Source organism: Magnolia sinica, chromosome 16 (assembly GCF_029962835.1).
Source record: "Magnolia sinica isolate HGM2019 chromosome 16, MsV1, whole genome shotgun sequence".
NCBI classification, from domain to species: Eukaryota; Viridiplantae; Streptophyta; class Magnoliopsida; order Magnoliales; family Magnoliaceae; genus Magnolia; species Magnolia sinica.
The window spans coordinates 60,612,837-60,640,612 of NC_080588.1; the positions used below are offsets into that span (position 1 = coordinate 60,612,837).

At 39.9% G+C, this 27,776-nt stretch overlaps 1 protein-coding gene across 1 annotated transcript in view; it reads left to right on the forward strand.

The window, feature by feature from the left end:
- Nucleotides 1-17,308, forward strand: part of LOC131228958 (peptidyl-prolyl cis-trans isomerase CYP65) — a 36,507-nt gene extending 19,199 nt beyond the window's left edge. The window contains exons 10-11 of the mRNA XM_058224798.1: nucleotides 16,425-16,532; nucleotides 16,969-17,308. Of these exons, the coding sequence (XP_058080781.1) occupies nucleotides 16,425-16,532; nucleotides 16,969-17,184 (324 nt within the window). The 3' untranslated portion in view covers nucleotides 17,185-17,308. The remainder of the gene's footprint in view (nucleotides 1-16,424; nucleotides 16,533-16,968) is intronic.
- Nucleotides 17,309-27,776: the final 10,468 nt, after the last annotated feature.

A 27,776-nucleotide genomic window follows, 5' to 3' on the forward strand; every position in this document is an offset into this window, starting at 1 on the left:
CACGTGGCCCACATGGCTCTTAGATCTGACTTAGTTTTGGCCGCATGCCCTAAAATGATCACGTCAAACGTATGGGCGGGGTGGATTCATCAAAAACATCACGATGGGCCCCATCTAGGTTCCCAACGCAAGAACTTCATGGGAAAGGATTTCACAGTAAATCCACGTCCACTTCAGTCGTGGTTTTGGTGGATCCACTTGATGGATCCCTAACTGCGGGGCCCAATGTAATGTATATGCCTTACATCCACACCGTCCATATTTTGAAAGCTCATTTTCAGGCATGATCCCAAAAATGAAGCAGATCCAATTCTTAGATGGACCATAACACGGTTAACAATAGTGATTGAATCCCCACCATTAAAACTTTATGGGGTCCACCGGAATGTTTATTCACCATCCAACTTGTTGGTAAGGTCACAAAGACCTAGATGAAGAGACCACACAAATATCAGCTTGATCCAAAGCTTTTGTGGCCCATGAAAATTCATGGTCGATTACCATTGTTTCCTATATTATGGTCCACTTGAGATTTGGATTTGCTTCAATTTTGGGACCATGCCCTAAAATAAGTTTTAAAAACATATGGACAACATGGATATAAGTAAAATAAATCAGTGGTCCCCGTGGTTAGGGATCCCACGACCTTGATGGATCAAGATCCACCGAAAGTTACCCCCAAGTCCATATGAAGCGTATAACGTACCGAGTAAACTCTGTGGGGGCCACCGATATTTATGAATTTTATCCACTCTGTCCAACCATCTTATCAGGTAATTTTAGGGCTTGAGCCCAAAAAAGAATCATATCCAAAGATCTAGTGGAGCACACCACAAGAAATCCCACGACCTCGATGGATCAAGATCTACCGAAAGTTGCCCCCAAGTCCATAGGAAGCGTATAATGTACCGAGTAAACTCTGTGGGGGCCACCGTGATTTATGAATTTTATCCACTCTGTCCATCCATTTTATCAGGTAATTTTAGGGCTTGAGCCCAAAAAAGAAGCATATCCAAAGATCTAGTGGAGCACACCATAGGAAGCAGTGTGAATTGAAGGTCTACTATTGAATGTGGTGTGGTCCACATGAGATTTGAATCTGCCTAATTTTTAGGATTATGGTCTAACATTATCTAGGAAAATGGATTAATAGAGTTGATAAAAAACATACATCATGGTGGGGCCCATAGAGCACCATCTAGTACATATTGGCTATTGACAACGTCAATCGTCAGTAGGAAATCTACGTTGATAGGTATGTTTCTCAATTTCAAGTTCTACTATATCTTTTGCTTTTGAATGAATGGGTTGTGTTTTCATACATGTCTTGATACATTTATAAATGTTATACATTATATTTGAATATAATTGCCTTAGTTCAGTCAGACAACACATAAATTAGGACGCTATATAAAGGAAACCTATTATGTGTACTTTTTTTAGATGTTATGATTTAAAAGTGTGTATCAAGGCCTTTTTTAACAATCCCTGAAATTTCAGTGAAAAATTCAACCATTTTCCAAAAAGTGTGATAAATTACCCGATACAAACGATATATCCCGTGTGATAACCAATACATGTGTTCTAAGGGTGCGATACATTGTGCGATACTGATATTTTGAACATTGACTGTTTAGACAAAAGACCAAACAACTAAGAATCAGAAACAAACAAGGATAAAATCATCCCAATTCCTAGCCTTACATCCCAAACAAAAGAGAAACTGCATCCAAGTTTACATCCTTTGCCCCAGCCACCCCTGCTAAAACATCCCTTTTTACTACAAAGACACCTCAATTCAAGATCGTTGCTTGTTGAGAAAGCAACTTCGATTGCACTCCTAGAATAGCCATTCACCATGGGACTTGCCAAATTTTGGGAGTGAGGCTGCCATGCCAAGACCAAAACAGGTCCCCAATTGATTGGGGCATAACCCACTAGACTCCAAAGGTTTGAAGAAAGGTGGACCATCCATGCCTAATGGAAGCGCAGTGACTGAAGAGGTGGTCTATTGATTCTACATCGTTGCAATACATTAGGCATATGTTTGGAAGGATCATGGATCTAAGCCAAAGGTTGTCAATGGTTAAGATCCGATTCCGGCCGAAAAACCAAGCAAATGAAGCCACCTTAGGAGGGGCTCCATAAAACCATAATGCATGAAAAAGCTCCCTTCCTCCCCTTGGCTCTAAGGAGCCCGAGAGTCTCTTATAAAAAGACTTGATTGAGAGTTTCCCGAAAGGTTCATCCACCCATACCATCGAGCCCTGTTGATCCGGAGATGGAGAGACATAGTGAAGCCTTTGTAATAGACGAACGAAGTTGTCTGCCTCCTCATTTGATAAGCTCCTCCTGCAAGGGGGGCACCATACTCTCCACTCTCCAGACAAAGAGAAGCAAGAAGCAACCGTCATTTTCCTACAAGGGGCTAGAGATGCCAACAATGGGAAATCTACCTCCAAGGGCCTCTCCCCAAGCCAATGATCCTCCCAGAACTAGATGCTATGCCCATTGCCAAGATAGAACATCACCCCTAGCTTGAAGAAAGGAGCTATCGGAAAGATGGATCTCCAAATCACGAAGGCTCGATAAAGTGAGGATGTTTTGATCTCCCATCCCTCCCTCTTGGATACCATATTTGGACGCGATAGTCTCTCTCCATAGCTTACCTTCCTCGGAACCGAATCTCTACTACCATTTGTCAAGAAGAGCTATGTTCATGAGTTCCAACACTCTTATACATTCCACCCCCCTTTGTTCGAGGGTTTTCACACCTCTTCCCACTTGAGTAAGTGGAATTTGTCCCTGTCATTTGCTCCTCTCCAAAGATAGACGCCTTAGTTTCTCCAATTTCTCCAGGACTGACTTTGGGCATTTGAATAAGGATATAAAATATATTGGGAGATAGAGCAGATTTGATCGCAGTAATACGTCCTGCCAATGATAGGTGGCAACATTTCCACCTAGAGAGCTTTTGTTCCGGTGCCGCAACCAAACACATCCGCTATGGTACCCAATTCTTCCTTAGTGAGCTCGATGCCAAGCATTTCACTTTTCATTACATTCACCTTGAGACCTGAAACCTCTTCAAAGCATCCAACTATTTTCCTGAGATTATCCACCATTTCAATATTGGCATCACAAAATAGAATTGTATCGTCTGTGAATTGTAGGAGAGAAATGTTGGGCATATTTCTTGCCCCTTTAAAACTTGAAATGAGTCCCATTGCTTGGCCTCTAATGAGCATTCTGCTAAGGGCTTCCGTAACAACCACAAACAAGAAGGGGGAGAGGGGGTCGCGCTGCCTTAAACCTCTTGAAGCTTTGAAGAAGCCCTTTGGAGAACCGTTAACAAGAGTTGAGGAGGTAGTTGAAGATGTACACTCACGCATCCATCGAATCCAGTTGCCCCCATAACTGATTCTGCCCAACATATATTTTAGAAAGTCCCAATCAACGTGATCAGAAGCCTTTTCAATGTCAAGCTTGCGCACCACTCCTTTGATATTCTCTCTGTACCTAGAGTAAATGCACTCATGGGCAAGGAATGCACTGTCAAGAATCTGTCTATCGGCCACGAAGGCGCCTTGATTCTTAGAAATGACCGAGGGAAGGAGCCTTCTGAACTTGGAAGCGAAGACTTTGGCCAATATCTTGTAGGGGCTACCAATAAGGCTAATAGGCTAAAAGTCTTTGAGCGAATCGGCCCCCTCCATCTTAGGAATGATTGCAATAAAGATTGCTCCCATCCCTTTATTCAACGAGTCCTTGTCACAAAATTCGGCTATGAAGTTGATTGCATCCTTTTTAACAGTTTCCTAGAAAACTTGAAAGAAGGCTAACGGAAATCCATCTAGCCCCGGGGCCTTGTCTTTGCCTAGCGAATCAACCGCACTTTTATTTTCTTCTTTTGAGACTAGCTTCTCGAGAGACTCTGATGGGGACATCTCACGCACACGCACGCCCCCCTTACATATATACGCAAGGAGGAGGGCCCCACCTTCGATCTGGATCGATGACGACATCCATGGAGGACATCCTAGTTAGAGGATTGTGTTTTGGTTCCTTGGGGTGGACCCGATCATCATGTGAATCCCACATTGGATCTTATGATTGTGGCCCACTATCCTAGGTGACCTAAGACTTTGAGTTTTGCTTATTACCGTTATTAGGAACATCATGAACGGTTTAGAATACATTGATTAATTGTTATTTTTTATTACTTCGCCTTTAAGTAATAATATGCGCACATGGCGCGACTTTTGGGGTATAGGTTTTTCTTATAAATAGGCAACCCCTTGTAGGTTTTTTTCATTAAAGATGATTAATAAAATTCTACGTTTTCCTGCTTCTCTAATTCTCTAAGTTGTGGAAACTTAATTGGGCGCGAAACCCTCCCTTCTTCAAAGGGCTAATTACCGTGGCGCGAAGCCACACCCATCCCAATTCGCCCTCATCTCCTACCCTCCATATTCCTCATCTCCTACAGCCATCCCCTCATCAAATCCACCCACATTTGCAGCTAATCTTTCCCCTACAACAGATTTTCAGAATTTGGCCCTGCAGGAGGGTTGAAACTTCGCCAAAGCACCGTGTTCAAACTAATCATCCGTTTGGCCTGAAATTTGGAGGGAAGGTGGCCCATCCCTGGCCGACTAGCCCATCCCTGGCCGATTCCAGATTCGTGGGCCCCACACACATGCGGGCCGCCATCCACGCACGTGCGTCAAGCCGGTTTGCTGTCCACACGTGCGGGCTGATCACAGGTTCCCTCTCGTCTCTATTTTACTCCTCTTTCGCCTTGTTCCATTACCCTAACCCTAGATCATCTCAAATCTCCAAGTTCTATTCTACTTTTGAAACCCTAGGTTTTCTCGAATTGAACCCGTGAATCCCTTGGATTGGGAAAATATTTCTGTGCATGTGTGGATGAATTTACGCTCCTTTGAGCATTGTTTGGTCTATAAGTTTAATTGATCCAGTCCTGGCATGTGTAGGCTTGGACTCACTTAGATTCCCCTTGTTGAATGCTTGACTTTTTGTGGGATGTGGAATTTTGTGTGATTGTTTTTGAACTAGTATGATCTAAAGCCTAGAATCTTGCATAGCATATTTAAATTTTCATGTCTTACACCAGACTCCCTATCTGCTTGAGAGATGCAATTAAACATTAGGTTATCCAGCAAAGGTCATGTCCTTCCCTCACTAGATAGAAGCTTTGAATAGAAGTCCACTATAGCCGAAAAAACTTGTTCCTTTTCATCGATCCGATTCCCATTTATGTCCAAGGAGCTGATTCAGTTGTTTCTTGCCCTTGCGCTTGCTATACTATGAAAGAAGCTAGTGTTCTTGTCTCCCGCTTTTAACCAGGTTACTCTTGATCGATCATTGCCTCCACTTAATCTCTTCTTCCTTCAGGTATTTAGAAGAATCTGCTGCCAACAAGGCGCGCTTTTGGCTTTCTTCCTTTGTCAACTTGCCTCCTTCTTCCTTGATATCTAAATTATGCATTTCAGTCAGCATATATTCTGCAGCGCTATTCCTGAGCTTTAAATAATTCTTTTTCCAAGCAATTAACTTGCCTTTGGGCAGCTTGAGCTTCTGGGACAGCCGAAAACCTGCAGTCCCAGAAATGCTAAACGATAACTACCAATTTTCTATGAGATCCCTGAAACCTTCAACTTCTAGTCCCATAAGTTCAAACCTAAAAGGTTTGGGTCCCCAATTGTCTTGGACAACGTCTAATAATATGGGACGATGATCCGAGGTGGGTCTTGGGAGACCGCGTAAAGAAACTAGTGGGTATACGTCAACCCACTCTGGAGACAACAAAAATCTGTCCAATCTGGACTGAATCGGCTTGGCTCTCGCATTTGTCCATGTAAATTTGGCATCTATCATCGGAATGTCTATCAGTTTGTTGCTGCTGACCCATTATTCGAAACCTTTCATGCTGCTGGTGATCGTAGCCCCATTCAATTTGTCTTTTGACTTCCATCTTATCTTTTGACTCCCAGATGTCTTTGTCCCATGCAACTAAAATGCCTCCTGCAGAACCTGCTGTATCAAGAGTCGTCCATCTCTTGTTCTTGATGCCCCATATCGAATCGAGAATCCTTTGATTGAATACATCTGAACTTTGTTTCTTGAACAAATAGAATGCTCACCTTGTATTTTTTGCAGAATTCCTTAACATGAAACCTTTTTTCCGGGCTGATTGTAGCCCCATTCAGTTTCTTGTGAATAAATCTGATGACGTTGAAGTCGCCACCCACGCACCATGGATACCTGAAGTTGACTCTGATCGCATTTAGTTCGTCCCAAAAGAATTGTCTGCTGGCAGGAGTACACGGCCCATACACGCACCGCGGACAAATTTTTTTCATGCTGCTGGTGATCGTAGCCCCATTAGATTTCTCGCAAATAAATCTGATGACATTGAACTCGCCACCCACGCACCATGGATAACTGAAGTTGGCTCTGAATGCATTTAGTTCGTCCCAAAAGAATTGTCTGCTGGCAGGAGTACATGGCCCATACACAGGAGAATAACCATTTGAAATTTGAAGCTATGTCTTTCAGCATGACAGAGAGTGAGAAGGATCCAACCATCATATCTTTTGACTCCCAGATGTCTCTGTCCCATCTCCCATACAACTAAAATGCCTCCTGCAGAACCTGTTGCATCAAGAGTCGCCCATCCCTTGTTCTTGATGCCCCATATCGAATCGATAATCCTTTGATCGAATACATCTGAACTTTGTTTCTTGAATAGATAGAATGTTCACCTTGCATTTTTTTTGCAGAATTCCTTAACAACGAAACCTTTTTCCCTGGCTCCCCAAGTCCCTAATGTTCCAGCTTAACATCTTCATTAGGAAACAAGTCTCGCTCCTTTTGGTTGTATTTCAATATAATGGGTGGTAATCTATCAGACCATGCTTGATTTATGTTTAATTGGGCCCTATCTGGTTGATTTTCAACAGTTCAAGCTGACAAACAACTTTCTTATTAAAGAATGGTGTGATTCATCATTTAACACATGTTAAACCATAAAAGCATAGAAATGATAGGTCTTTTTTTTACTTTTTTTTTTTAAAAAAAAAAACAAAGATAAAATTTCGGTTGTTACAGGTGGCCCATATCATCTGAAACAGGTTTGAATTCATAGTCCAGTACACCCTTTATTGTATCGTTTTTAGGCTTGAACGATAACATTATTGAAAACCTTGCATCCCATCCAATCATTTGACCTAGGATCTGTGGGACACCACAACTAATACCCGAGGTACAAAAGAAGCATATTCTACAGGATCCCGAAACCACTAGCCACCACCTGTCCTAACAATGAACTCACCAACTTCCTAGCGGGATACCTATAGTCAGTGTTTGAGTTATCGGCGAGAAATCGATAATATCGCCGATATTATTGGTGTCGCCAGACCTGCGATACCGAAACCCCAATATTTCGTTTCTCTTCTAGATGTCGCCGATATTTTCGATATTATCGGCGATATTTTCGGATCACTGGCACAATAGGCAAAACAAATGCCGTGTTTTCGGCGACATTAGGCGACGACCCTCTTATTCGGAAAAAAAATATATAGAAGAAGAAGAAGAAGAAGAAGAAGAAGCTCTCTTACCTTTTTACTCAAGATCTACCCAAGGAGTGGCCTTCGGCTGAATTTGGTTGTCCAATCGTGGTCAACAGCGCCGGATCTTTCACAAGAACGAAAAACCTAAAATCCCCTTTTTTCTTCGAATGGAATAGCTTTGAAAGGCAACTGGATTCTACCTAGGCTTACGGGGATTTGATTTGGGATTTGAAAAAATATCAGAATTTGGGGAGAGATTTTTGGGAGCTTTAACAAAAACCCATCGAAATCGCCATCGTCGGGGTCGGTTCATCAAAAAAAGGGAAGTGGAATGGGTGGTGTACACACAGTAGCTGTATAGCTGCTGTAGGTACGTGGCGTGCGCAGACGAGCACTAACGCTCCTCGAGCTCCGAGTTTACGAACGGTTCAAAGGAGATTAAAGTTACGTGGGCCCCACAGTGATGTATTTATTATATCTACACCGTTCATCTATTTTTAGAGATTATTTTAGGGCATTATCCAGAAAATGAATCATATCCAAAGATCATGTGGACCACACCACAAATAGCAGCGGAGATAATGATTTTCACCATTAAACAATTCGTTGGGCCACCATAACGTTTTGTAGGCCCCACCATGATGTATGTATTGTATCCTTACCGTCCATCTATTTTTCGAGACAATTTTAGAGTATGAGATAAAAAATGAGGTATATCCCAATCTCAAGTGGACCACATGACAGGAATAACGTGGACCATTAAAAACCTTTTGGGACCTATAAAAGTATTGGATGAAGCTAATATTTGATTTTTGCCCTCATCTAGGTCTGTATGGCGTAATCATACAGATTGAATATCAAATAAATAGTACAGTGGGCCATAGGAGGATTTTAACGGTGGATATCCAATCATTATTGTTTTCATGTGGTGTGGTTCATTAGAGATTTGGATCTGACACATTCTTTATCTTGTACACTAAAATGATATCTTCCAATGGTTGGACGGTGTAGATACGAAACATAAACCATGGTGGGCCAGATAACAACTACACGTCACTACAGTGGCAAGTCTTGCCGCTCAACCCGTCGTAGCTAAGCCACCGACTCAAGTACATATGTATTTGAGTACTGAGTAAATTATGTGGGGTCCACCATGATTTACATATTTTATCCACTCCGTCCATCCATTTTAACAAATAATTTGAGGGCTTTAGCTCAAAAACCAATTATATCCAAATCTCAAGTGGACCTCACCACGGAAACAATGTGAATTGAAATTATAACATCTAAAATTCCATGAGGCCTAAGAAAATCTGGATCAATATATTATTTGTGTTTTTCCTTCATCCATGTCTTTGTGACCTTATGGACAGGTTAGATGACAAATAAACATCACTGTAGGCCCTACCAAGGTTTCAACTGTGAAAATCATTACTACCAATGTTTCATGTGGTGTGGTCCACTTGAGCTTTGGACATGCTTCAAATTTCGAAACAACTATTAAAATGAGCTGAAAAAATGGATTGTCAGCGTGGATAACCCACGCACATTCATAGTGGGCCACAGTATTACTCTCAACGGCCACGAGATCTGAGCAATGATTACGAGTCACCTTGTCATTCTATATAGGGATGAAATGTGGCCATAAATGTGTATTTTTTTTTAAATGCATTTACTTTTGCATGTCTTAATTATTATAAGCTTACATTTGTATTACATAAACTCATTTTGGTTATTATTTGAGTGATTTCTTACGACAACGCGTGCCTTTTGGCCCCCATTAAATGGAAACTTCTTATTTAATGCATTCTTTTTGTAATTTTTTCAATCCTAAATATGTAAATATGTGTATTTAGACATGTCATGAAGTTTCATTGAAAAATTCCACCATTTTCTCCATGTTTCCCCCTTTTTCCCTGCATTTCCAGTTATCGGCGATATTATCGGCGATAACGATATTATATCTTTATCTCTGGCCAGCGAAACTTGTAGCGATACCGACAACTCGAACACTGCCTGTAGTTAAAAACCGACATGTCAAGATCCAAATTTGAATGGGTTCTTCGTCCTAATCAAATACCACTGTGGTTGCTTGGGCAATCCGACAAAGAGGTGGAAGTAGTGGTATCTTTCTTTCCATAACAAATGACTCACTTTGCTTGCTCCCTCCCGTCCAGTGTGAAGAGAAGGTGAAAAAGAGGCTGCTGAGGTAGCATGAGTAGGCTTCTATTGCTACAACATTAGAGCGGGATATCATTTTGGCCCAGTAGTTAGCCCTCAAGAGCACTGGTTCCCAAAAGCTGACTCTAGTCAGTTTATCCTTAGATTCTAGTTGGGTCTCATTGGTAAAATTTGTTTATCTATAAGCTTCAATGGTGTGAAGTGGATTTAACCTTTGTTGTCCCCACTGTTTCCTGAACCCGAGGAGCTCAAGAAACATGTCCTCATGATTTGAGCCTATAGCTCAATGGTAGACAAGGAAAAGAAAGTATGTCTCACTGTCTTTTTTTTTTTTTTTTTTGAGCAAGCATAAAAGCAACTATCTTAAAAGGATAAGGGGAAAGAATTCTCGATGCAGAGTGAAGGACAGTGGCGCCCTCAATCACTAGGGACTAACAACTGACATTTGATCCATTAGATACAAAAGTAACTGAAATGTTTCATCTAGATACAACGTGTTATCACCTTTGTCAAAGATCTTGTCAGGAGCCTTTTGGTAAAAGGAGCCTCCCCTTTCCACCTCAGTCCTTTCCATAAATTCTCTTCCTAGACACGTCTTGTACATTGCAATGCAGCCCCAATCATCTAGGGCCTGTTTGGATTCGCGTATTAGACTTCATTGTATGGTATTAGAGGGCTTGATTTGACATTTACGATGTTTGGTTTGGAGTTGAGATGCATGAAAAACCATGTGCGCGAATACATCCTCTATCCAAAAACTCGAATCGACGGTAGAGGATTGTCAGACGGCTCTGTTGCTGTCAGTACTCTCTATTCAATGCACTCTATTCGTGTGTGAGGATTATGAGAAGTGCAGAGAGTTTCTCTCTCCTGTTTCTCTCTTTTCATTCCTTGTTTGCGTTTTCCAGTGGTCGGACATGGGGTTTTATATTGTTCCAAAACCTCCAGATTGTTCCAGCGCATTTCCACGCAGAACACGTCTTGTGCGACACGGCTGCGTTAGCGGGAGTGCAGAAGGCCGTTTGGACACATTCCACCATCCCTTCTCCCTTCTTTTCTGATGGCCAAGGTCGGTTTTGGACAGGCCTATCAGTGGACGGCTGAGATTAGCCTATGGAAGCCGCACAGTCTTCTTGAGTAGTCATCTTCCTGACGAAGGTGGTGCACGTCAATGGCAGGTTCCAATATGGTCACTCGTCTTTCAAGATAGTTTCGCTAGATGGTTGGGATTTCCTTGTTGGTGTGTTCTGGGCCTCAAGATCGGAGGTCCAATCATTCTGGAAGTAGATTGCTTCCGGTTTCTCTGTCGTTTGCGGAATAAACGGTTTCGGTCTCCCTGTTGTAGTCGGTGGGGTCCACTCACGATCATCTTGCGATGGATCAGGGTCATTTATTGGTTTTACAGGACCGAGTTACGCCATAAGTCCAAATGTGAATTGAATCCGCATCTTGGGTGGACCACACCAAAATCAATCGTAGTGTTGCTTTCACCTGTGCTGTGATCGCTTGTGTGTACATGGATGCTTATGGACGACATGGGTTTGGTAGGATTTGCCTTCGGATGCAATGGATGGTTCAGATTTTCCTATCAGATTTTCCATCCGTACAAATGCTATTGTATGTTGTACGATTGTACAATACGCAGGCCTAATACGTCGTATCCAAACATTGATCTGTATAAGAAATTGTATACTTGCCCGAACAATACCTCCTATCCAAACATTGATTAATGGCATGTTGATTTGGATGTATTCTGAAAACCATCCAACGTATACATGAACAGTACCCGGATACAATACAATACACCCTAATACGCGAATCCAAACAGGCCCCTACTTGTAGGGTGATGTTGCAAATCCGCGTCATCATCCCCACTACTTGACCCACTTCCCTTGAGCATAGTTGACAAAACTCCATACTATTGAAAAAAAAAAAAACTTTTGTAATTGATTAAAAGTTTAAAACTCCTTACAATTCGAAAGATAGGAAAAAAAGCCCACAATAGGGTATTAAATGCTGATGCATTTTCACACTGGGGTTGAGTGGGGTGGCCTGTGGGATGCGGGGGCACACTCAAGGTGGGTGGCCCGTGTGAGGCAAGACCCATGTGATGTGGGGCCCATGAGGGGGGTTCGGCCGAGGACCTAACCCATGAGAAGTGGAGCCTAGGCTATGGGATAAATGGATTGACTCGCCACGCTCTATTAGTTCAAGCTTTTAGAGCAAGCGATTAGTCGTCCTGCGTCAAGTGGTATCAGAGTGGGAGGTCTCGTGTTCGAGACTCCTCACTGGGGGTGATTAATGCGGGAGCATTTTCACACCATGCTCGAGTCGGTTAGCCTGTGTGATGCGGGGCACACTCGGGGTGGGCGGCTCGAGTGAGGTGGTTGACTCGTGTGAGGTGAGACCCATGTGATGTGGGGCCTACGAGGGAAGTTTGGCTGAGGACCTAACCCATGAGAAGTAGGGCCCGTGCTATGAGATAAAGGGATTGATTCGTCACGCTCTATCAGTTCAGGCTTTTAGAGCAAGTGGTTAGTTGTCTTCCGTCAATATTTTGACCATGCTCCCTTCTTTCCCAAGTTATGGAGAGAATTAAGTATCTTTTCATTACCTGGATACTAAGGACATCCTTCACTAGAGGTGTCATTGATGACTTTCGTAATCCTCTGAAAAGAACTGATGTGTGGTTCTTTGCAGTCTCCACTTGTTGTTGGTGGAAGCTTCACATTGGTTGTAACTCTCTATATGAGCAACCCTGGGGTCTCGAGATTGGTGGGATGATAAAGGACGAACTGGAGCGACTAAATGGATGTTTCGCAGCCCAACTGGTATTAATGACTTGAAAAGAGCAGAGCTTTTCGCTATAAAAGTTGAGGTATTTGAAACTGGCATGCGGAGCATGGGGGAGCTCTAGGAAAGAGAAAGTGGAGAATCCTTCTTTTAGTAGTCTTTTGGGCTGTGTGGGCGGAAAGAAATAATCGTTGTTTTAGAAACCCGAGTGTTTCTTCGGTTGGAGGTTCTCGAGGGTTCTAGTCTTGTTTAGGGACTGGGCTCCTTGGTTTGTGTAGTCGGGGTTATTGCTAGTCTTGGGACCGGCTTTTGTTTTCCGTCCTCTCTTGTTTTTATCGCTTTCCTTGCTTTTTTTTTTTTTTGTTGTTGTTGTTGTTGTTGTTTTTGCTGCTACTGCTGCTGCTGCTGTGTTTGTAGCTCTTTTCTTTTTAGCTTAATAACATTCTCATCTTTCAAAAAAAAAGTTGAGGTTGAATTTTTTTTTTTTTTTTTGAAACACTTTGTTGAGCTGTTGATGGTGGAAGAGACTCGCATAATGCTATTGCTTGGGCATTTGTAGTTGTTTGGTCCCCTGGAAACTCTCTTTCTTGATGAATGAGATTAGATGGCTAACATCTTCTATGGTTATTTCATTTAATCATTTGTCTACGGAAGCCAACTCCATTGCCAATTCTCTAGCAAAGCTGGGAGTCTCAAAATCCTCTATTTGTTTTAAATCTTTAATGCATCATCTTGATGGATTCTTGTATTCCTTTTTTATTTTAATGAATGATCTCTGTTATTGCCAATCAGATTCTTGTAATCCTTTTTTTATTTTAATGAATGATCTCTGTTATTGTCAATCAGAGGTATTGTGGAATTTGTTCGAGGCATTCGATGAATTGTCCTGTCCCTGTGAGAGTATTAGACCTAAGCAAATTTTTTTTGTTAGAAAATAATCTAAATTCGAAGTTTCAAAGTTTTTTTTTTTTTTCATCTATATGTTTCAGATTTTCTTAGAGATTGGGTTAAGGTGATCAACAACTAGTCTGCTTCTTCCAAGGTAAAGGCCCAGTGAAACCTGCCATGGCTGTAATGTGGTAACTTAATTTTCATGGTTCTTCCATTGGGAGGTTGGGCAAATATGGTGTTGGTGGTGTGACTGGTGTCTAGGGATGCCCGAGGGCCACTTGTGTGTCCTTCTCTGTTTCTGTGGGTCTGGGTGAGGCTAGTGAATCAAGATAAGGCTTATAGGAATGGTCAAATTTTCACCTACAACTTTTTTGGGCCTGTTTTTGGTTGAAGGTGATCTAGAAATGTTTTTTTTTTTTTTTTTCAACTCTCTTTGTATCAGGGTATTTTCCCCCTTTAATTTATCTCAATACGTTTCTTTATTGTCTCCCTCTCCTCCCCTCTCTCAAAGATCTGGAAATGTTTTTTGGAGGGAGGGACAGGGGGAGGGATGTGAACGGAGGTTTCTTTCCAATCTCATGTAGCACTGTTGACGTTGTGAGAGATGGAATTTGATCTTGTAGCCATTAAAGGCATGTCATCCCGCTGACAAAACCAGTTCTGTTTGTGTTTGACAGTTAGGAAGGACTGAAGAAAAATGTGTCTATAGCGTTCACTGGATGTGATTGTCTTAGCTCATCTTACCTATAACTTTAGGACTCAGATATGAGGGTTTCTCAGCCTCTTAAAGAGGAATTGTACCTATGCATTTCTATGGCTATATACATTACCACCATAGATATGAATATCAGTATTATATTGGCTGATACGGCTGCATTGTATTTGTATCAGGATGAGATGATATGCAATACGGGGTCGTATCAGCCCGATATGAAAAAAACTGACCTGTATAGGCTGATACACCCTGATATGGGGCCCATATGGCCAATGCAGGCCGATATGCCCATAAAAACCCAATTTTGATTTTTGATTTTTATTTCTTCCTTCAAAATTTCATTCATGTCTCTTCTTCATTTCTTCATTTAAACCATGGAATAAAGGTATCAGTTTTGGGGACTCAGGAGGGGACATCTGAAGTAAAACAAAATACTATTAACCCATTGCAGTTGGAAAAGTCACCGTGTCGATCCATTTTTTTAGCAAAACTGAGTCCTGAAGTTGTAATAAAAAAAGGAATTGACTCATACGAATTTTGCCATGTTTTCACGGGACTCAGACCGATTCAAAAGAAAATTCTTTATGTCGTTTCTACTTCCTATTCTATTGAAGAAACCCAACATAATCAAGCCAACCTTGTTGGGTCATGAATTGTGTTTACCAGTTCAGAAGATTCTCACAAGTCATAAGTCAACTAATATCAGGTGTCTTTAGACTTCTCAACTAAAATGTTAGGTAAATTTTGAGGTTTGAGTCTTTCGACTATTAAGAGTATTTTTCAAGTTGTCTTGGCCCAAAAGGTCAAGGTTCTCTTCATCAAGGGTTCAAGGACAAGAAAACGCCACCAATGATCAACAACATAACAAACTCTGCAACTTTGATATGATTCACGATGCAAGAAATGTCTATGCTTCATATGAATTGGTACAACTTCATAACGGTGTAGGTGATTCTCATGCGCCCTGTTACTTAGATGTCTCCTCTTGTTGTTTCATGCATCTCGGTTGATGTTTTTTCAGATGTCTTGCGTGCTTCTGATATCAGTATCCAAGGGACTCAGGAGGGGACCAAAATTTATTGATTTATTTATTTTTTATTTTTAAAAGAGAGATAGAGAGAGGAAAAAAGATAGGTTGTCTTATCTCCAAACTAGAGCATTTAATTCTGTTCTTATTCTTATAGAGTCAGAGAGTTTCCTTTTCTAGTTTATCTATTCTTTCTTTTGTTTTCCTTGTCTGTTTTTACTTCCTGCTGATTTTCTTTTCTGTTTTCCTTCGCTTTGGGAAAGTTGTATGTTTGTCTTTTGGCCTTTCCTCTTCTGCTGTTGCTGGTTTTCTCCTTTCTGAATAAATAATCCTTTACCCATCCTCATTGAGTACCAAGCATGTTTTCAGTGAAGTCAATAATCTGGCTGAAGCTCTAATTAGAGAGGGCACAAGTTTCAAGTGGTGGGAGCCTTTTCTTTTAATCTCAAGATTAGGTTTTTTTTTTTTTTTAAAATTTAACTCAAGATGCCCAGATGCTTGTTTGGGCTTATGTACCAGTATCGTTTCATGTCAATATCAACATGGAAAATACTGCACAGATACTTGTAACAATACTTTTCAGGGCGTGTTTGGTGCCTGCCACAAAGATTTATCATGGGGTTGAGACAACCCCTGACTGTATTGAACACAGGGTCATCATGACAGCCACGTGGGATGAATTTCAGCGTCCAGTGGTGATTTCTCGTGTTGTTCCTAATGGGAAAAATCTGGCATTTTGAAGAATTTTTTCATTGAGAAAAAGCAGCTAGATGATGGAACTGTGTTCCACATGGTTGTCAATATGAACACACCAGCAGCTGCTTACCCTGCTGTATATGTTTGCAGTGGACACCAAACAGACCCTTAAACAGTATTCTATTGTATTAGGTTCATTAAAAAGTTTTTTATTTTTTTTTAAATGTCTTGGCAATTTTTCGTGTTCTTATAGTTTTAAAGCATAAGAATGGGATACCTGCATCTATCTCCTTGATTTTGGGAACTGTGGACTTGTATCCTCACTTCCCCGTTCATTGTACAGGTGCTCATGTATATGTTCTGCAGGAATTCCCTGGTTGAGCTATTTTCTTTCTTCTTCTTCTTTTTCTTTTTTCCTTTTTCTTTTGTATTAATAATGTTACTATAGCCAAAAGAAAATTTTACAAGTCGTGCTATGTTTGCACCCTTTGCTTTTTATTTATATCATTGCATGTTTTCTTTGCAGGAAGAGATAAAGATAACAAGTATCACGGTATTTGTCAATCCCTACACAGAACCAGATGAAGAGGAAGACAAGAAGGGTGAAGATGAGAAAGTTGCTGACGAGGATAATGTAAGTTGCAGCATATTGTATCTATCCTGCAGCATAGAGATGCTGAGTGGAATTATGCAAGTGAGGTAGAAGGGGTTTTTTTGTTGCATGCATGCAAATGCAGCACAAGTGCAATACCGAACCATTCACTTGGTGGGGCCTGCTGTGGACACTGGATGGCCCAAAAACCAGGCCAGTCTACTAATCAGGTGGATCATATGTATATTGAACCTTTGCTTATTTTTTTCTGCCCACCATTTCTCACTACTGTCAACCAGCCTTATTCTTGGACCAGGACATGCTTGCATTGGGCCCACCTGATGAATGCCCTGGATCCTACACAGGTGTGCCACATTGATACATGCTGCGAATCCCCCTCTCCATCACGAGACTCATAGCAGTGGTCTCCAGTAGTATCACAACTGATGATTGGTTGGGTCATTTTGTAACTTTTTAGGAAAAGGTGGGATCATGGTATAGCAACCCAGGCATGGGGATGATGGCTTCCACAACTAATGGTAATGGAGTCGGCAAGTATTTGAAAGCTAGGAATGCCCAAGCCCAAGCCCAAGCCCAAGCCACTGTTGATACAGCGCTGGAGGCAAATGGCTTCAGCAAGAAAAGGAAAGTAGGTGCCTCAAAGGTGGAATATAAGGATTTTTCTGCCTGGTAAAGAGTCACCAATGCTGTCGGAGAGCCGCATGTGAGAAGCCAAATGCTTTTGCAGAGGCAATCACATATTGTAACATATTCAACACTTTTAGAGTAAGCTTTTGAAACCGCACATATAAGGATTTTTCTGCCTGGTAAAGAGTCACCAATGCTGTCGGAGAGCCGTGTGAGAAGCCAAATGCTTTTATAGAGACAATCACATATTGTAACATATTCAACACTTTTAGAGTAAGCTTTTGAAACCGCACATGTAACATCCAAGCAACTTAATGCTGTACAAATAGATGCATTCATTCATTTCCTGCCTGTCCAATGAGTTGCAGTTTTGGGGGTCAAATGATGGAATTAACTTCCATGTTTTGTTGTATTTTGTTTGTTAATTATACATGGTTGATGTCCTCCTCTCCTCCTGTTTCTTCTGGTATTTCTAAGGTCTTTTCAGCTTAATGAAGTTCAATCCAATAAAACATTCTTATAGTTCTTCCTTTGCATGTAAAATTCATTGTATAAAAGTTCACTTTCAAAGAGCTAGTAAGATTGAGAAATAACCCGTCACACTTGCTTCTGTGCTTTGTTTTTTTTTTATGCAAATGTGATTGATTTTCAAGAAACCCAAGTGACCAAAACTCAATCATCTAATAATGAAATGTTAAGAGAAGAAGAAGCTGCTGAGTTTCCTATTAATTAGGGATGGGAGACTTCCCTATTTGGGACCTAATCTGTACATGTGGGGCCCATAATTAGTTTATCAAAGCCATTGATCTGATGTCCCTCATCATGGACGAACCATGCCTGGAAAAAATAATCCCAAATGGAAGATCCTAACCATTGAATTTTCGTCTTTTCCCCCCATTGAATGTGGTAATGATGGAAAGGTTAAGAATTGACCAAATGAAGACATCTTTTTTGACATTAATGAAAGGGCCATCAGATCCATGGTTTGGATAAAGGAACCATGGCCCCTACGTGCAGATTAGGTACCAAACAGGGCAGTTCCTAAAAAACAACAACATAATCATGTTATGCGATTTTAAAAGAGGTGGAAATGGTGAAGTGGAAGATAGTAATGTCTGAAGCATGCTTCAAAAACTAGGAGATATTGACTCCACTCACTATTTTGAAATATGTCTATTCAAAATATATACATATATATAGTTATTTGAAGTTAAACATTTAAAATTGCCAAAACGGACAATGACACTTTTTGGATTGCTGGTTGTATGTCCTATTTATTATTATTATTATTTTAACTTTGTCTAGGCTGGAGTCACTGAGTCATGTTGAGTCAAGACCGAGTTACCTGGTGACTTAGCTCATAAGCTTGCAGAGTTGAGTTGATCTGGCCAAGTATCGTGTGGAGTCACTGAGTTTTGAACTATGATCTGAACTTGGGTTGGAAAACACTAACCACATTTGAACTTGGGTTGGGGTTTTGGGTTGGGTTGGGTTGGGTTGGGAATAATCAAAGTATTTGGCTCCGGATATGGTTGGGACTGTGGCTTGGGTTTGGATCGGGCCCTTCAGTTAAATATGAGGTTGGATCAGGTGGCAGGTTGGGTTGGGCTTCGATTGGCTCTTAACCCAACACAAGCTCAGCCCAAGCCCATCCCAAAGCTCATTGGGTTTGTCGGGGTGGGCTACCCGCACTGTCACGATGCCGATTGCCACCCTTAATTCCTGGAAACCCTGGTTTTGCAACTGGTGTTCTTGACAATCAAGTCTAATACCCATTTCCATTGGACCCTAGCCCTCCACGTAGGATTGCCCACACTAAATCTGTGCTTTCCTCCGCACAAAATGCAATTAGCTGTGAGTGCACGCGCCTACACACACACACAGAGGAATGCTCACCTACGTACCTTCTTACGTGAGCACCCGTTCACACCTTTACGCATGAGTGCTTACATAAGAAGGTGCGCAGGTGAGCAATATATATATATATATATATATATATATATATATATATATATAAAATGTGTGTGACGTGGAGGAAAGCGCCACTTTACCATACGAATCCTACGTGAAAGGCGTATGGCCCCCACCAAAATCAGGATTAGTCTTAATCCCGGTACCCTGCCCAAACGGAGCTTAAGCAATGGATGTGATGTGTAAGATTTCTCATAAGGCTGGATCCTCTGCAAAGCTTTGTAGGATTGTTGCACCTCATGACACCGAATCAGTCAGCCCGTCATGTGCAGCTCCTTAGGTTCTCCTCGGCGGCTTAAAATCAGCTCAATCCAAAACTCAAGTGGGCCACACTACATCAAACATTGGATGGGATACATGCCATAAAAACCCTTTCAAATTCATATGGGGCCACCGTGTTTTTAACATGCCACCCCATTAATTCATAAGAAGCAACTCACAACAATGAATGGACGACCCAAAAATCTGGCCATTCCAAAGCTCAAGTGGGCGACACCACATGATTTTAGAGGATGTGGGCAGATTTTACATGGTGTGGCCCACTTGAATTTTGGACCCACCTCAGTTTTTGGATCATAGAGAGGATGAGAAGGCGCACACGATGGACGGATTGGATGTCATGCAGAAGTCATGGTAGGCTCCACACATCACATTGTAGGTTAAGCTTAATATATAAAGCTTTTGTAGTGACCCTTTAGCATCTTGATTTCATATATGAGAAAGTCTATCAATAATGTAAGGTCCACTCTTCTAAAATCACTTCCATTGGACTATCTAATCATCCGATCAATGAAAAATTAAATGGACAATCCAGAACAATTCTTACAGAAAAGGTCCGGTTGTCGTTTTAGACCCGTTGTCATGGGTCCCACATTGGACTGGAAGTGTCCCTCTAGAATCATTTTGATCAGATAATACTAAATCGAATGGTTGGTCTATAAATTCCCCCATTTATATTTTATACCGTTCATTGTACGTAAGCCTTGGATTGCCCAGGTCTTGATCGGGTGATGCTAACCGTTCGATTGATGGCCAACAGATGATCTAGATCATCATAAAAGTTCAACCATCAATCCAGCCGATTTCATAACGTTGGCAAACATTGCTTGACATTTTGAAATAAAGAAAGTAAAAAAGTTGACCGTCCAAACATCAATCTGGACCATTCATTCGTCCCATGCTACTGTACCAAAAAATTCACACTGATCCGATGGACCTGCCCCTTTGAATGTGGGGTCATTTTTTTTTTTTTTTCTAACCATCCGCTTTACAAGGCCTAGATCTAGTGGTTAGCATCATCCGACCAAAGTGTTTCTTTAGATCTAAGGATGATTTGAATTGATATGTGGGCCTATTTTTTCTGCTTGATCTTGAACATCCAATTTTACACAATATTGATTGGTTGGTTCAGATCATCTGATTAGTTTGATTTTTGCACCATCACCTACTAAGTGTTGGCTACAATGAATGAACAGTCCAGATCAATGTTTGGTCAGTAACACGTGTCCTAAGAAGCCTATCATACAACTAGTAGTATAAGATCCTTTCAAATTCAAAATTGGTTCCTCCAATAGAAGAATAATACTACTTTTGGCAACCTAACATCTACTAATAAAACAGGAGAAACCATTTCATGAAAGTGAGCTCTACCGAAGTTAGGTGCACCCACATGCACCTTACCCAAATAATACCACCTGTGATATGCATTACTAAGATCAGGACCATCCATCTGCTTGGCTTTGTTGTGGATGGACCACGTCCTGGAAAATCAACCGTTCAGATGATCCTTAATGATTGGAGTCTTGAGGGATTAACAATAGATGGTTAGAAAATAAAAGGTCCTGTCCTGGTAGAAATGTTAATGGCAAGAAGTTCCACAAACCATATCTACGTTCATCCAACTGGTGTGGTCTATGAACGGTTCAGATTTCATAATTGCATGGCAAATTCACCAAAATGGAGTGGTTGATAACTAACTCAGAGTCAAGCGTTTAAATTTTATACTTGAAAAGGAATCAGTTCATCATCCTTCGAAAATGGTGGTGACTTATCCGTCTTACACGTGGCGGCATTTATGGCTATCCAGATCATTCAGATAGTGTGGCACATTTTCGATGGAGTGTAGCTCAAAAAAGGAACACAGATCTAGTAATCCGAACCATCTAGTTTAGGGCTATCAAATGGATGGTTAAAAACAAGGCATTGAGTGGTCCAAAGTTCACTTTCAGAACGAGATGATTACTGCCATCTGCTCAGACATTATTGGATTCTGCTCCATCCACAATCTGTTCAGCAATTCGGACGGTACGGATTACCCTACAACTGTGGCAAGTGTACAGCTAATGACTCACCACAATATTTAAAATGGTGGTGAACTATCACAGGACTCTGTTCTGCTTTGCGAGCATCATGAAAGAAGTGGTGAGCCCCAGTAAAAAGGTTATGAAAGGCGTAGTTTTAAAAAGAGGAGTTATATGATACTCTGGCAGAGTATGATAGTTCATACACAGGCACTGATAAATTTTGTAATAAGAAAACTCTAACTTTTAAATAAAACCGAACAAACCGTGTGACCCACCGTAGATAGTTAACATTATCAAAATCAGATTGATTGAATGATCCTACAATCTGATTAATGGATATTTTCTGGTTGAATTCTGACCGTCAAATTATTTTCATTTCAACCGTCCACCAATCAACCATCCAGTAAATTACATGTGTAACTTTTAAGGTGCAATCCACCTATTGTGGGTCCACAGTATGGGCGGTTTTGTTTGAATTAATCATATGCCACTTGTACATTTTCATAGTGCCTGCATATGAACAATCACGCTCTGCCAGAGCATCAGAGTTCTTCTCTTTTATAAAGTGGTGGGCCATGGCTTTAGAAAAGATGAGCTTTTCTTTTAAAAGAATAGACGCATAGTGCGCATCGTAGAGGAATGCGTACCTCCACCTTATTATATTCTAAAGTGATTTGGTGGTCCAAAACAATAGATACAACAACATGCCACGTGGCACTCGATTCGTTTGGAGATCTCATTAGTGGACCGCATGAAATACACCTTTGGGCGGCACTCGTGTCCGGCAGCTTCTAATCAATGTTATACGTCCATTACAATGTATATACCAAATTTGAAATTTGGTCCATTTACAACCGTTGATTATCTCCACTAAGATGCTTTGATCAACACCGTCCACAACAAAATATAAAATTATCAAATTACAACAGCAGATGTGGGGGTGGGGGCCCTCCAAACCACATTCACAATCCATACCAGAGTTTTGCTTACTCCGCACGTGTGGAGCCCTGCCAAGACACACGCAGGCACACGTGCCATAAATGGGCCGGGCTCGGGAATTCGAAATCACAATTTAAATAGTGCCGGCCCGACGGCCCACCTGAAACAGTTCAAAATACGGGCCGGACAGGCCCGTTTACGGCGGTCCTATTTTCAACTTGTTGGAAACAATGCTTTCATGCGTACCTAAAAAATCAGGCCGTTTAATACTCGTCTGGAGGGCCACAATGTACTGAGTAATCTGACCGTTAAAAAATCATTTTATGGCCTTCCATTTGTTTTGTGTGTTATGGCCCCACCCGACATGTGAAATGGCCTGATCTTTATGCCAGAAGATCTAAACCGTATGACCTACCTAATGGAAAGCTCAGATCTCACACTCGTATTCCATATTGGGATGTGTGCCTGCGTGTGTATCCACATGGCTCCCACACGCGTGTGGAATTGGCAAACCTACCTTCAGCGATATTCCCTCAAGAAAAACATGATCCCTTGGAAAGCACGTCTGTCCGTCCAAACGTACCATCATTTCATGAAATGTTATTAAAGCATGCGAATAGTTTCCGCGTGCGTCATATACCATTCAGCAAAATGATCTCAGCTGTACGATTCATAGGATTGATGTTGTTTAAATCGATCCAGACCATCCAACCAATACAAAACCTCGCGGACGGCTGGTCGGACAAAAATTTTAGGTCTACGGAATTTTGGACCATTGCTAAAAGCTTCTATGACTGTCCGAAAATGATTCTTTGATTTGATACTAACTCCCAATAAATTTCATTGTTGGGTTATGTCATACAAGAGATGGTCCACTAACTAGACGGTCCAGATCGATCGCTATAGAGAACCATTAAAGTATTCATTAGTTTTTAATAAATGAAAATCCAACGACGCACCCTCCGTCTTTACCAGACAATATACGACCAATAGATTTGAAAACTTAACAAGTTGCCATATTCCTCCGAATCCAAAAGAGACATCTATTATTGCTGATTCAATGACGTTTCATCTACACAATTATAATCTCATCCGTCAATTTAGTAACTAAGGTGGGGCCCACATCAGCTCCAAAATCCCCTAATCAAGCACTGATGTTAATTCTCCAACGTCAAAAGGTGATATTGAAAGAAACCGAAATGCATTTATAATCAATGTAAAGGTGGGCCACACAGGGAATGTCTACATCCATCTTAAGAGATAAACATCTAATTAAGTTGCAAAGTCAAGACAAGACAAAACCGTCCGTAAATATATATTTCAAAGCGACCTAAATGAACTGACCCACACCATTGTTTTTGTGTATGAATTTTGGGCTTTCCTTGGATTGAAAGGTAGGTGAGCGCTGGCGCAAAGACAGCGATGATGACAACCAACATGTAATATCTAATGGCCATTTTCATCAACGTACAAGAAGCCCTGGCATGGAGTTCTCCCAAATGATTGGAGGAGGCCGAAAAAAGAAAACCATTGGCCAACACCCAACAAATTTATATGTTTTTGTTTTTTTTTTTTTTTTTGTTCGTATCAATAAATGACCAGTTAAATAGTTAATAAAAGCTGTAACAAATGTTTCACGATTGTTGTCAATCAGACACAAGTCTCTTCTCTATTCAATCCGAGAATGCAATATTGAATAGCTGCAAAGAAAGTGTTGTGCTATCTGAAAAGGACAAAGAACTTCTAACTTATATACAAAAGGTTTGATTATTTAAAATTGGTTGGATACTCTAACGCAGATTATGCTGGCTACGTTAATATAAAGAAGTTCACCTTAGACTACATTTTCATAATAGTTAGTGGGGTTGTATTTTGAAAAAGCGTGAAACAGTCCACAATCTCATCCACCATGACAAAGATGGGGAGTAGTATTCGGTGGCCCAGATTCCTGAGTGGAGTTGATCTTCTTACCTTGATCAAAGGTCTCCTCACTCTATATAATATAGGTTTGGGGGCGATTAGAAATGGGCAGCTCAGTTTGTGTTATACGATAGGCGAGGATGTCATCCTTTTTGTTGTGACTCCATATGAATTAATAAAGTTTTCTTCTTTAAAAAATGAAAAAAATAAAATAAAACTTGGGCAAATTTCCGCCACATGTTTTTGTAGTGTGGAAGAAAGTTAATTATTCATATTCTATTGTTATTGGTAGTGTTGAATGGATTACACTTTTAAATTATTGATTTCACATTTGTTATATTTTTTAAATATATGTTTCTGAAATATTGATGATATTGAATGAAAAAAAAAAAACCCAATTCCAATTGATTGCAATTATTAAACATTTACCTCCTTTGTAGAATGAATTATTAGAAACCCCTTAGATACAAGAGAAGATATGTCAATCCTCCTTCACCTTTACTTCCACCTTTGAATAGAATAAAGTAAGAGTAATTGATGGAAAGAATGGTTAGAAAGTTTGTTAAAAGTCAACATGGTTGCTGATAAGAACATGCGAGCAATTTCAATATAATGTCTACTAAGAAAAAGAATATATAAGGTAGTAGGCATCAAAAGAAATATAATTAACAACTAAAATAATTTTAGGTGTTTTATATGTTGGAAACCCAACCACTCTGTGATGTTGCGCCATAACCAGAAGAAGTACACAAATGCTTAGCCTAGACGAATGTTACTTCAGCGAGCACCACTCAAGTGAATTTCATTGAAAAACAGTACGTGATTGTGGTGTCTAATTAGATTAATTCTATTGGTATAAGGAATGCTATAGGCGGTGGTTTTGTAATGATGTATAAATGCATGTGTCCCTTGATAGGAATATACTTAAAAGCTATTAACCATTAGAAAATGATATCAGGCTTATTTTGGCAACAAATATCACCACTATCGTTAATTATAAGAAAAAGGAAGTGTTGAGTTCAATTTCACTTCAAGAATATCATCATCCTATTGAGTCTCTTATTGGGTTTTTCAAGATAAAAATGAAAAAAAAAAAAAAAAAAAACAGACCAATAAATAATGTCTTTTAGTAAATTTTTTGTCTTTTAGTTGCATTTGTTGGTGATCTTAGTGAAAGGTTATAATGCCTTTTCGTAGATTTTGAATTCATTAAATGGTGGTGGAAGGATGTTATGAATTAAAAGATGCCATGGATGGACATGCTTTTCATGAAAAGGAACTTAAAAGTGTCCTTGTAGCATTTTTAGGTCAATTTATTACACAACAACTCTAAAATCTCTTCTCTCCATCTTCTCATCCATCATTTTCTTGTTTTGAGTTCATTTTGAAAAGTTATAGAAATTTTAGGAGACAAACTGTAAATAATAAAGAAGTTAGGGTATAAACTGTAAAAGATAAAGAAGTTAGGTGTGTATATTGCAAAAGTGTGTTTAGGGTACAGTTTTTCAGTTTTTCAAACTGAAACTCACATTTAAAAAAAAAATTAAGAGAGGAGACTTATTTTATCCTGTAGTTGGATTTGTTGCAACCTTTTTGCAAACTAGTTTAAATACTAGTAAAGTGTGAATTTCTCCTTTAAAGAAAGCGTCTCTATAACATGCCTTAAACTTGTCTTTAAATATGTTTTATTTTTTTCATCTCTTCCATACGCCTCTTCTCTTTCATCTCTTATCCACTAGAGATGAGAAATAATCTAGTCTATGAGTTTTTTTTTTTTTTTTTCCTTTTTAAATAAGGTTGCATTTAGTTTTTTTTTTTGGTATAATCTAAATAAATTGTGATCTTCCAAAAGAATGTATTTGTGGCGGAATGGTTATGCTTGTAAGGAGATCATATAAATTGAATATAATGCTATTAATAATTATATAATATCTTATTCTGCTTATATTGTTGAGTATCTTAATACACAACATGGTAGAGTACGGCACGCCATCTTCAAAACCTTAAAAAATATGAGTAGAAGAGGTCTACTTACAAATGTCAGCTATAAATTAGTGACAAGAATTGTCCATTAAACTAAGTCAAGGGTTTGAGTATCCATAGGTGGTGAAATTCCACTAGCGTGAGTGTGTGGGGTGTGTGTGCGTGTGTATAAAAAAAAAAAAATAAATAAAAAAATTCGAGAATTTCAGTATGTCTTTCCTTTCACTTAGTAGAAAAATATTGTAAAATCCTTAAATCGATTCCCACTAACATATTTGATCAGAAAAATACTATGACTTAAGGAGGTAAATTATACTTTATTATGTCCATTGATAACTTCTCAAAATATACTCATATATAAAAGCTAAACACTAAGAAATTTTGAATGTATAATAACAAGTAAAGAATTTAATGGGCCAGAAAATTAAATAAATAAGAAGTGATACAAAATGCCGCTGAAAATGAGTTCAAGAAGCTTTTTCCTTTTCCATGAAATTAAAAAAAAAAATGACATATTACCCTTATACTCGACAACAAAATGGAGTTACCAAACACACAAATGGAATCTTAATAGACATAATTAATGTGATACTCTTTAAATCTCGTTCACCAAAAAACTTATTGGGATAAGCATTAGTCGCATCCTACTATATCCTAAACCAAGTACTTAATTTATTCCAAGTCTAATAAAGCCCATCATGAACATTAGAAAGACAAATCCTAAACTAAGTATCTTTGAGTATATGGAGTGTTTATCTTATGTTGGAATTTCACAATCAAAGAAATTAAAATTAGGCTCCAAAGCTTTAGAGTATATCCTTGTAAGATATATATTCCTCTAACAGTTCTACTCACACGTTTTTGGACTCAAACTATAGTGGTATCAATGGATGCTCAATTCTATGAAGAGGGTCAATCAGGTAGTTAGAGTCAACCTCGTCCAAATCATATTTGGGAATTATTTGACCTCCCTGGAGGTTAAAAACATTAGGTTACAAATGGGTTTTTAAGAAAAGGCTTTGGGCAGATGAATCCATCTTAGGCTCCAAAGCCTTAGAGTATATCCTTGTAAGATATATATTCCTCTAACAGTTCTACTCCAACGTTTTTGGACTCAAACTATAGTGGTATCAATGGATGCTCAATTCTGTGAAGAGGGTCAATCAGGTAGTTAGAGTCAACCTCGTCCAAATCATATTTGGGAATTATTTGACCTCCCTGGAGGTTAAAAACATTAGGTTACAAATGGGTTCTTAAGAAAAGGCTTTGGGCAGATGAATCCATCTTAGGCTCCAAAGCTTTAGACTATATACTCGTAAGATATATATTCCTCTAACAGTTCTACTCACACGTTTTTGGACTCAAACTGGTATCAATGGATGCTCAATTCTATGAAGAGGGTCAATCAGGTAGTTAGAGTCAACCTCGTCCAAATCATATTTGGGATCTATTTGACCTCCCTGGAGGTTAAAAACATTAGGTTACAAATGGGTTCTTAAGAAAAGGCTTTGGGCAGATGAAT